The 12,134-nt window shown below is 45.7% G+C and overlaps 1 protein-coding gene across 1 annotated transcript; it reads right to left on the bottom strand.

The window, feature by feature from the left end:
• Window positions 1-10,441: 10,441 nt before the first annotated feature.
• LOC123095122 (uncharacterized) lies at window positions 10,442-11,802 on the bottom strand. Its single transcript, XM_044516941.1, has one exon. The coding sequence runs from the start codon at window positions 11,569-11,571 to the stop codon at window positions 10,564-10,566; it is 1,008 nt and encodes a 335-aa protein (XP_044372876.1). The 5' UTR covers window positions 11,572-11,802; the 3' UTR covers window positions 10,442-10,563.
• Between the last annotated feature and the right edge of the window lie 332 nt (window positions 11,803-12,134).

Below are 12,134 nucleotides of genomic sequence, written 5' to 3'. Positions count from 1 at the left end.
GTTCCTCTTTCATTCTTATTTAATGTACTCTCTCCGTTCCTAAATACAAGTCTTTGTATAGATTCCACCATGGACTACATATGGAGCAAAATGAGTGAATCTACACTCTAAAATGTATCTGCATACATCTGTATGTGATCCATAGTGGAAATCTCTACCAAGACTTATATTTCGGAACAGATGGAGTATGATAGTAGTACAGTATGTTCCTTGTACTGAAGATGAGCAGGGACATTTGCAGTGTAGAGGTCTATACGGTCGGTTGTGATGGACACTTTGAGCCTCTTTGATTCGTAAGATTTTGTAAACACAGGAATAGGATTTGTAGTGGCCTGCCCACTTGAATCCTATAAGAATAGAAAGGAAATGCGGGGAGCTATGTCACCTTTGAGAGTTACACTGATATAAACAGTACCGCACCTTCAGTTGAAGAGAACTGGTATCCGAAGCCTTTCTAGCTGTACCAGCAGTACTAGCACATATATTCCAGCAAATTTCACTTTGCTGATTTTACTCTGATGCTTACGGTTTTCCCGTTATATCTACACTACGATCTGTGTAGCTGCTTTGTGTCACACTAGAAGCAGTCCACTCTTGAAGCTAAACACTGCAATGACTTACAAAATTGGCACCAAGGCATTGAGTGCCATTTTGGATGCAATGAAACTCATACGCTCCCCACCTGTTGATTCTTGTTCAGAATATGATCCTAATGAATATTCTAACCTCGAGGAGTCAAAGGCAGATGGCCTGTCCTGTTCACCCATCAAGGTGCCTGTTCTATTTTGGCAAGATTTTGATTGCGCGTATCTTGCATATGTTGTCTTGCATTTCTTCTACTTCGTTGCACCGCCATCTGCTTAGTTTACTCATCATATATGTTGAGATACCATGCCCATCCATTATCAATACATATTCCATCTATCATCATACCATGTTTTTCCACTCAAATGTTGTTCTTGTGCATCAGACATCAAAAAGGAAGAGGGTGATTGCCGAACCTGAAGGAGCACCAGCAAAGTCCTTGAAAAACATGGTGGTGCCAGAGAAATCAAACAGCACCCCACTTATATTGGATGTACAACCAGTGACACAAAACGTAGGACCGACTCCAGCAGATTGTACCCATACTTCACTGGCCACACCACTAGCCCCACCACGCAGGACCTGCACTCCAGCAAAAGGTATACCAATTTCATTTGCCATAGCACCAGCCGTACCACAGAAAAATCCCACCCCAGCAAAAAGTACAGTAAGTCCACCCACCGAAGACCTATCCCAACTGTAGAGACGGCCAATTCCTGCAGATTGGAACCCCATTCCAGTTATTCCCAGTTTAAAAGACAATGCTTTCGATGTTTTTAGGGACTACGTGCATATATTCCCATCATGGGAAGATTATAGTGAAGACAAACACCATTTTCACATCTTCCTGTCCAACTTACATGTAAGTGCTATTATTCATGGTTATTATTTTCCTGTTTTCTGCTGATTGAACACATCAATGATTTACATTACATTGTTGTAACTAGGCGAGGGTCAATCTGGATAGTCATGACGAGCAAAGCTTGCTTGTGCTTTTCAAGGAAGCATTGCAACAGTATCGGTGTTACATGAGGAAATCACACTTTGATGGCAAGTCTATAAACGAATTTCCGGTGAAGTCTCATGTGCTAAATTTAGAAGACATTGAATGGAAAAACCTTGTTATGCACTGGTCTCGTTCCCAAGATGAGGTACTATCTATGAAATCACATGACAATTTGAACTTCTACTTTTCCGCATGTGCCTTACGGATCTTTTTTGCGGGAAATCTGCTCGAAGAAGAATTTCAGTTTGAAAAGAACGACAGGATATCGCAAATATGTTGCCCGCTACTTTGCTCTTGTTAGTACCTGTTGTCCTGTATCACTGTACTTGCATACATACCTGGTTCATTATGTGACAGCAGTATGCATGATAGCTTGCTTATCAATTGTTCGCTCCAAATTATCTGATCTGTTTGAATGGTTACATTAGTGTAGAATATATCCAATGCCAATGAATTTTTTTAGCTTTGCATTGTTCTTGTAAGTACATGTTGTCCTTTATCAGTGTACTTATATTGACAGGTAGTTGTTCATGTACCATCACTCTGCAGCTTATTTTCCTTTGCCCTCCATTTTCTACACATCATATCTATATTTACTCTTACCATAAGGTTGGATAACACCGATGGTACTGAAGAAGTTTAGCCGTGCATCGCTCTTGGCTGTACCTTTTGCCTGTATCGCTGCACTTACATTTATAGCTACTTGGTTAGGTAGCATCACTCTTCATTTTATCTTAAACATTCTCCATTTTTTCGTATATTATCACATCTATATTTACTCCCATCAGCATGAACAAGGGCTTTATAGAGCCTATCTTCACCAATAATGTAATTTTGTCCTTCTCAAGCTTTCAAACTTTGTTGTGCATATTTGGTTAGGCATGACTGCAACAACCGTTTATTTTTGGTGTTTGCATAAAATTGCATGTTTAAAGTTTATTATGTAGTTCATAAACAAAAGTTTGTCATTCTCAATTTAAGTTTTCAGTTGTACAACCAAGTTCCTTCTTCATACCATGTAAATTAAACTATACAGAGCAAGTGATCTTCTTTTGCACTGCATGTATGCTTCTGTTCTTCATCCGTAATCCAGTGGTGTGGTAAACCTACCCACTACAACACAATGTCATATTCTGCAATGTCTTAACTATGAACAATGTCATATCATTCTACTATTATTTAAACCATCTCTTTATTTGCCAATCTGAAATGGGATAAATTGAGAGCACACTAACCATTGATACTTATGAGTTCTTGATCTGTAATCCAGTGGTGTCGTGAAGCTGCCAACTCCTTCACAATGTCATTTCCTGCCATGTCTTGACCTGAACAATATCATATTGTGTTAATGCAATTTTAAACTGTGTCACTTTATTCATTAGTAAGAAATGTGATGAATTGTCGGCACTGATACTTTTATGTGCAAAACCTGTCATCTGTTTGCTTGTTTATCTTTCAGTGTGAGGAAGATATAAGTCTTAAACACGCGTAGTCTCATCAGCTTGCTCAGCTGCTTGCGCTGTAGCTCCCCAATAGGGCTAACCTTTCTTGAACTCTATTGAAGTGTTGTCGGTTTTGTATATTATTTTGTCGGCGTGTTTATTTGCATTGGTGGCGATCTTTGATGCCAAGTGTATGTAATCTGCTGTCTGCTTGTGCTTTATTATTATAGTGGCGAACTTTGATGCCCAGTGGATGTAATATGTTGTAATTTCTTTATTGTATAGTCTAGGTTTTTTCTTATTCACGATGTTGTAGTTATTTTACTGTATATATATATATCCTGCCTTCGCAGTAATCCGGACAAACAGTAAAATTACGATACATAATTAGGCCGTCATGCGATCACGATGTATGATCCGCATCATGGGCCCCGTCATCTTGGTCCGTTAAAAGGCCAAAAGTAAACTGGCCCACTAGTAGATTCGGGCCTTTAATAGGCCGAGTAAACCACCGGCCCTCTTTTCGCGAGAAAACTCAATGGGCTTTTAGGAGGCTGAGAAGTAGGTTGGGCTTGAAACGTGTCGAACAGCTCACGGGCCGGCAGCAGCCCGAAATGGACCCCAGCCCATGATTATGCGAATCAAATCACGGGCTTTTAACAGGCCAAAATTATCCCGGTACTTGTTTGGCCCAATCAGATTATCGGCTGCGAGTAGGCCGGATGCAAACCGGGCCGTAGTTAGGCCCAACTATATGACGGGCTTTTAACAGGCCGAAATTAATATAGGGCCGAAATGTTAAATGGGCCCTTAACAGGCCGAAACTAATATCAGGCCCAATTACTAAATGGGCCTTTAGCAAGTGGGCCCAAAAGCATAGTGTCCAGTTGACGGGCCGAATCTGATATGGGCCATAATTTAGCCCAAAGCCTCTTAAAGGGTCGGACCTGATCTGGGCCGTAATTTGTCCCAGAATGTGGTGGGCTTTTAACGGGCCGGATCTCATATGGGCCATTATTAGGCCCGAAATGTGGCAGGTCATTAATGGACCGGATCAAATATGGGTCGGCATTTGGCCCAAAACATGGCAGCCAGTTAATGGGCCGACCTACTAGGGTCCTTAAAATCTGGGCCTACAGCTGGGCCGGCCCATTAATGTCGACGAAATCTCATGGGCCTTTAGGTGGGCCGGCCCATTATGATCTGCAAAAAATCTTATGGGCCTTTACCTGGGCCGGCAAGTTATGGCACACAAAAATCTTGTGGGCCTTTACCTAGGCCGGCCCATTATGGCCCGTAAAATCTTGTGGGCCTTTAGCTAGGCCATCCCATTATGGTCCGCAAAATCTCATGGACCTTTAGCTGGGCCGGCCCATTATGGTCCGCAAAATCTTGTGGGCCTTTAGTTGGGCCAGCCCATTTAAACTTTATGGGCCGGTCCACATGTCAACATATCATAGGCGCATCTCGCCCATTGGATGAGTGACACCTGTGCCAACGGGGAGCTGACACGTGTTTCCTCCAACCAATGATGATTCTACACGTGGAAAATCCCCATTGGTCCAGGCTGTTAACGGGTTATCGGATCCAAAACCGGACCCGATAGCTTAACGGCGTTCCGTTACGGTGGATGCCACGTGTCGGTCACCCTTGACGAAAGCACTTCCATGATGCGCGATTTATCATCATGGAAGTGGACACTTCCGTGATGATAATTTTGGTAATGTCATGGAACACTTCTACGACAACACATGTATGACTATCTTGATTCTGTCATAAAATCGTCATGGATGTACATGCATGATAAAAATGCGACCTACTGTGACAAACATGTATCATCACAGAAGTGTATTTTTTGTAGTGATGCGAACAGGCCATAAACAGGCTTTCCATGGGCCGGCCCACCACCTTTTGACCAAGTTAAATGGGCCGGCCTTTTCATAGGAATGGGCCTTTGTTGGGCCGTGCCACGTGTCGACGTATCATAGGCACCTTCGGTCCAATGAGTGGATGACATCTGTCCTAACGGTGAGCTGACACGTGTTTCCTCGAGCCAATGACGATTTTACATGTGAAAAATCCCCATTGGTCGAGGCTGTTAACGGGTTATCAGATCCAAAACCGGACCTGATAGCTTAACGTTGTTCCGTTACGGTGGATGCCACATGTCGGTCACCCTTGACGAAAGCACTTCTATGACTCGCGATTTATCGTCATGGAAGTGGACACTTCCATGATGATAATTTTGGTAATGTCATGGAACACTTCTACGACAGCACAGGTATGACTATCTTAATTCTGTCATAAAATCGTCATGGATGTACATGCATGACAGTGACAAACACGTATCATCACGGAAGTGTATTTTTTTGTAGTGGTAGGAGAGGCCTTGCAGACTCGGCACACGTACGGTGCCAGGAGCGTCGTAGGAGATGGGGTAGGGGAGGAGGAAGGGAGGTGGAAGTGGAGGTGGGCGGTGAGGCTGTTGCGGCAGAGAGGAGTTGGGAGCCAACAGCGCTGGCGGCGTGCAGAGTGCGTGGCCGCTGCCACTTCGGTTCCACTTTTTTCCAGAAGGATCGTTTGGTGGGCTGATTGGATAAGGTGGGACTGGATGGAGATGGACGAAGAGAATGAGGGGTTTCTTTGCAAATGTGAAGTGGGGTTGCTCTCATGCGTCGGATGCAGATTAGACGGCCAACATCGATGGATGGCAGGCACACCATCACCACCAACTGTGATTTTTATAGGAGTAGAGATTTGCTAGAGACACCCAATAAATAAGGACATGCATGAAAATAAATAAAAGAATGACCCTATAAAGATGGGATGTCCGCTATAAAATAAGTAAAATAGAAAATGCAGAGGAGATCCGATAAAGATGAGATGTTGCGCTATTCTCCTATATATAAGAAGAAGAAAAGGAGGACATGCATGAATAAAACTTAAAAAGGAGGCATGCATGACAAAAAAATAAAATAGAAGACAAGTTTGATAAGATATAAATAGTGATGAAACAATGACCAATACCCATGACATGTATGGCAAGAAATAGTTAAGGATGGCAATGGATCGGGTTCGGCCCGGGTTGAACAAAATCAAATTCATATCCAAATCCACAAGGTTATTCTTTGCCCATCCATGAAAAAACCCACGGGCTAAAAACTATGGCCATGTCCAAACCCGATGGATATCCATAACCAATGGATACCCATCGGGTCCTATCAAAACACGTATAGATAATACCTTGAAAATCACACAACATGGCACAACATTCACATAAAGACTCAGATTTTCGCAAAATGGCATTGCATAGCTGCACAAGATTAAATAACTTTTCAAATTTTCACAAAATGACATCTGAGAAGTGCACAACATGAAACAAGAGCTCAAATTCTCATAGAATGACATATCAGAACTTCAAATAAGCATAAAGTAGAAAATTCCCAGCCTTAGTTCCTCACAGAATGACATATGAATAGCCCAACATAATTTCTTAGTATTAATTTCTTACAAAATAACATAAAAATAGCCCAACATAATTTCTCAGCCTTAGTTTCTTACAGCCAGGAGACATAAGTACATCACAATTCTCATTACAAGTGAAGGAAGGTATTCTTCTAGGCATCATCTTCTTTCTTCACCGCATGACAGACTAAGCTTCAGTTATGATAGACTTGGACTCATCCTTCACGTGAACATATCATAAGAACAATAATTAAAATCATGGAAATAAACAACCAAATATTGTATCATGTAGAATCAACTATAATGAGTGGAATATGTTACCATAGTTTCTTCATCATCATCAAGAACACTTTCAAATGTCGCAAAGAGAGTGGTTTGCTATTCCCCTGGTGCAAGTTTTAAGTGATGAAGGAACACTCAGTAAAAAAATAACTGTTGTGTAACATAAATTAGATGAATGGTTGCAATTTGAGAGCATTACTTACCTATCATGTCAGCATGAGACCAAGCTTGCATGCACATGAGTGCTTCAGCCATACTTGGCACAAGGCGTCAACTTTAACAACTGCATATTCAATTCCATAGAGAGAACCAAACAAGGCTCGCAACATATGAAGTTTGTACTTTGGATCAAAAACAGTTGCAACAGACATAAGGCCATGACATGGACGAAGTTGAACACATGACATGGACCAATTTGAGAAAATGAATCTTAATCAGCCAGATTCTAACTTTATACTAATCATTCACAATTCACTTGATAGAAATTCAGAAATGAACTAACTGATTTTGTAAAAATGAATTACTGTACTAATTAACAGGCATATCTGTAGATCAAGCCATGTGTAAAAAAGTGGAATCTGACTTGAATTGACCACTAGAAATATCATATTCTCTTGTTCGCTGATTTCTAGTCAGATTTCACTTTTTAGTCAGATTTGTAGTCTAATCTGACTGAAGTTGACCGCTACAGACCAGCAATGCAGTGAAGTCTGTTTTTTCTCTTGCCACGAACTAAAAAATAGAAATTGACCACTACAAATCTCTTGTTCTCTACTCTAATTACTAATACAAACTCATGAACAAGCACCTCATGCACATCCACGCACAAGCACTAGATGTACACGAGCAGGAACAAAAATACTTACCCATACGGTTGGCTGTTTGGCGTGGTCATCGCCTCCACGACGTGGTCCTGCTCCTTGTCGTGGTCTACGCCCACTTCGCTGTGCCTCTGTTTTTTCTTTTAGAAAAGGAGGAAGACCTCTGGCCTCTGCATCTGGACGATGCATATAGCCATTTTATTTCTCTGTGCCTCTGTGCCGCTATACTCCTGGTTGTGCGCGCCGCTGCACGATGCATCGTCGTACTCCACCTCGCTGTCACACGTACAAACTGGTGGTATGCTGCGTGCTTGGAAAAGCTGAGATGGAGGAGTCGGGGGGATCTATGGAGATGCAGCCGGCCACCCACCTGTCCGCGGAGTTGGTTGCTGCAGTGCGACACCACATGTGGACGGCGGCGCCGGCTATATAGGTCTGCACAAGTAGGAGTCGAGGAGATAGAGAAGATCCTTAATGAAGATTGACGAGTCGTTTACCGAGAAGATGAGAATGGGAAGGAGCAGTGGTGTAATTACTCGATGGGGATTAGGAAAAAATTTATTGACTTTTTATTATAATAAATAAAAGTGGACAAGGTATACACTTACGGGTCGGGTTTGGATATACCCACGGGTATAAAATTATAGCCATGCCCATGATTAGTCGGGTCGGATTCGGGCATTGTACATGGATATAAAATTGTATCCAACTCCTGTCCATGCGTAAAAAATTGCCATCCCTAGAAATAGCGATGAAATAGGGACGCAAGTACCTGCGTCAACAAGAGACCATACAAATTGTTCTTTTCCAGACAAAAGAAAATCTCCTTTTATGATTAAAAAATTATGTACCTTTTTAGCAACTCTTCATGTATTAAAGAAATAGCTACAAGTTCTCAGATTATAGAATTTTTTTTGTAAATTAAGAGCATGTGATATTTTTTTTTCTCCCGTTACAACGCACATGCCTTTTTACCAGTAACATTAAAAGCATACTCTTCAAGCCAGAATCGTTGCACAAGATCGGACAGACGAATAATTTGATTGAAACCGAATTGTTTCAGCTGGATGAAAATTATCAATTCTGGAAGAAAAGAAACACAATCACAAGGGGATTGCTCATTGAATTAGCATGGAGAAACACCCATCAGGTAGGTCATTGCTTCACGGGAGAACTAGCTACCGCATTGTTATGGTTAATTTGTCGCAATCACCTACCAAATGCTGAGATCATAGCCTCATGTTGTCAACACTGGCGTGGAGATATTTGTTGAGTCTTTTAGTAAAGGGCACCGCTAGGCGCCGGCGCACCGGCCGAATGTTTCGGCCAGTCTGCTCCCAGCCGCCCGATCTGCTGTGCAACACTGTGAGATTCGAGCTCCTCTGCTATTTTTTTTACCTTGTCCTCGTCTCCCCGAGCGCTCGCCGTGCCGACCGCCCGTCGGGGCCGCCCCAGCTCCGGCACTCAGCTCGCCCCGGCCGCTCGCCGCCCCGGCCGCCGGTTGGAGCTGACCGCTCGCCGCCTCGGCTGCCCGTCGGAGCGCCATGGATGCAGCTCCGCGACTCAGCTCGTCCAGTCCGCTCGCCGCCCCGGCCGCCCGTCGGGGCCGCCCCGCGCTCCGGGACTCAGCTCGCCCCGACCGCTCGCTGCCCCCGCTGCTCGTCGGAGTGCCATGGATGCAGCTCCGCTTCACCGATGATTGGTTCCAGCAAAAAATAGAGATGCCCCGTGGTAGCATTTTCCCGTGTCAGTCGTAGCAAATGAAGACAACGCTTGCAGCAAAAACATCCATCGGTGTCGCCATTGTAGCAAAAATGTTAATCGGATGTAGCAAAACACAGCGCCAATGGTAGCAAAAAACGAGGATGTTGCAACAAAAATGTCGTCGTCGTCGTCGCCGGTCACAGCTCAGTCGTAAAAAAGCACCATGGCCGCATGAATGGATGTAGCAAAAACACAGACGGTACTAGCAAAAAATTGACACGGTTGTAGCTTTTATCTCAATGGTTGAAGCTTTTCCCCTCTACGGTGGAAGCTTTTCTGTAAATGATTGAAACTTTTTTTCTTTTTGAGCAGCGTCTGGGTGAAAACTTTTCTCTATCGTTCGGTTGAAGCTGTTTTCATCAAAGTTTGTAGCATTTTATATAGATGGTTGTACCTTCCCTCGATAGCACTGAACGCTTACAGCTTTCTGTATATACGGTTGAAGCATTTTTAATCTTGGGTTGAAACTTTCCTGTCAACGGTTGCAACACTCGCAAGCCTGTTCCAGCAAATTTGGGCCGCGGGGTGCAGTCCTGCCATGGCTGGTGGCAGCTCCGGCGTGGCCGGGTCCGGCGAGGTAGGGAGAGCTCCGATGCACGCGGATCCGCGCGGATCTGGTCGAGGGCGGCCAGATCTGCTGAACGGCGGCGCGCCTGGGAGGCCTGCGGCACGGGGCGAAGCGTTGACCATGGCAGTGGGAAGAGAGAAAGAGAGAGAAGCGTGAGAGGAAGAAGAGAAAAGGGAGGAGGACTAGTCGTCTCGGGTCCATCGCGACACGTGGTTGCTCGTGAGTGGGTCGCATCGTGCGCGTGTGGACTGGACCGGCCGAAGCTTCGGCCGGTGCCCTGGCCCCGAACGTTTCCCTTTAGTAAAAGGAAAGAAAAAGCTAAGTAGTAGAGTGGTGTTTAATTCTAGCCTACTTCTTGCCTTTTTAAATTATCTAGTGGGCATACCTTATAAAGTCCTTTCAGGAAGCTAAAACTTCAAAACAAAACAAAAAAGGTGTTCAATCAGCAAAGTTATGTGGCTCATATGCTTTACAATTATCTTTTTGTGCATTCTAAAAAAAATGTGCACACGAAATCCCAATTAACTATGATAATGCTTTGCAATTATATACACACAAAGCTGACTTAAGTGGTCATTGTTCTTTACAATTTCATCCGAAACCATAAGGAAAGGAGAAAGAAAGAAATGATCAAACCACATTGTGGCAGGTAAGGCTTGGTTTCCATTGGACCTGCCTGTTCTCCACCCACGCCAAGAATCTGTAAACCTTCCCAAACACACACAGGAACACCAGCCAGGCGACGAGTCCGTACACGACCGCGCTCGCCATGGCACCCTCGGCAATCACCCAACCGGCGAGGTACACGGCGTCGCAAGACACGAAAAGCCAGCTCGCGACCTCCAGCGCCGACCGCGTCCACGCGCTCAGCCGCTCCTCGCCGTAGATCCGGCACACCATCCTGGAGCAGAGCGCGAAAATGATGGCCAGCGCTGTCTTGGACAGACCCCGGTAGAGCACCGTCCGGCCGCCCACGACCAGAGGCTCCATTCGGCAGAGGCAGGTGGCGCACTTGCCGGAGAACCGCGACCACCGGAGCGCGTCCGTGCCCGTGTAGTAGGGCAGCACGACGGCGTCGAGGTACAGACTCGCGTGCAGGATCCCGGACACGGTGGACGCCTCGAGCACGGCGTAGCGCACGTCGCCGTCGGCCTCGTTTCGGAACGCCAGCGCCGATGCCTGCAGCGTGAGCAGCAATGCCGGGCCGAGCCGCGCGAGCGGGAAGACGGCGTTGATCCGCTGCCCCTTGGCGAGCACCAGCAGCACCAGCGGCATCAAGAAGGGCCCCGACGGCACCAGGTACTTCCGCTTGATCCGCCCGACGCCACCGGCCGCCGTCGCCGGGCTGCCGCCGCCAGCCCTGACGATCTCTACCACGGTGAAGGCCGCCGCGGACAGGAGGCAATAAACGGCTAAAACGGCGACGAGGACGCCGACGGCAGCCGAGTAGTCGCCCGGGTAGGAGCTGTCGCAGTAGTAGTGGTAAGGGCAGGTGATGAGGTCGGTGGTCTCCTCCAGCTGCCACCTGGTGCACTTGACGATCTGCCTCGTGATGTTGCTTCCATGGCCGCTCCACGCGCTCACCGCCGCCGCCTTGCCGCCACCTCCGAGAACAGAGAGCACCTGATCGTACGACATGGCCGCCACCGGATCAACCAATCCTAATGATAATGCGGCGATGATGTTATCTTTCTTATCCTTCTCCTCTTTCTTGATCTGCTGCAGCAGCTAACAACAGTGTGCATTCCGCATCGGGGTGGCTAATGATGGCTTCCCTGCAGGAGCTCCTCCACCTGCTCACTCGTCTTATGGATCCCCCGTACCATGCTGCGCCTCATGGGTGTTGGTGTGGTGCTCATGTTGCTTGCAGAGTGTGAGATGGGGATGGTTTATCTGATGGGCCCCTTGTACCTAGCATCTGATGGAGACAAGAAAGATAGACGCGAGATGACCTGAGGCTCGTCAGCGACGATGGAGATAACAATGCAGACATGTAGTGTAACTTGTTGGTGAATGAATTGTGGATCGGCCAAAAAATTCAGCTTAAAGGAAACAAAATCAATTCTTGATGGCTTCCGGACAGAGACACGTCAACTCCAAAGCGTTGCGTATTGTGACCGACAGGTCACGTTTCCCCGACGAGAGCGCGTGAGAACGAGACATCGAGGTTCTGAAAAGTTAACGTAAACTGCGAGCGGGAT

The sequence above is a fragment of the Triticum aestivum genome, chromosome 4B (assembly GCF_018294505.1).
Source record: "Triticum aestivum cultivar Chinese Spring chromosome 4B, IWGSC CS RefSeq v2.1, whole genome shotgun sequence".
Classification (NCBI taxonomy): domain Eukaryota; kingdom Viridiplantae; phylum Streptophyta; class Magnoliopsida; order Poales; family Poaceae; genus Triticum; species Triticum aestivum.
This window is presented reverse-complemented; position numbering and strand designations above follow the sequence as displayed.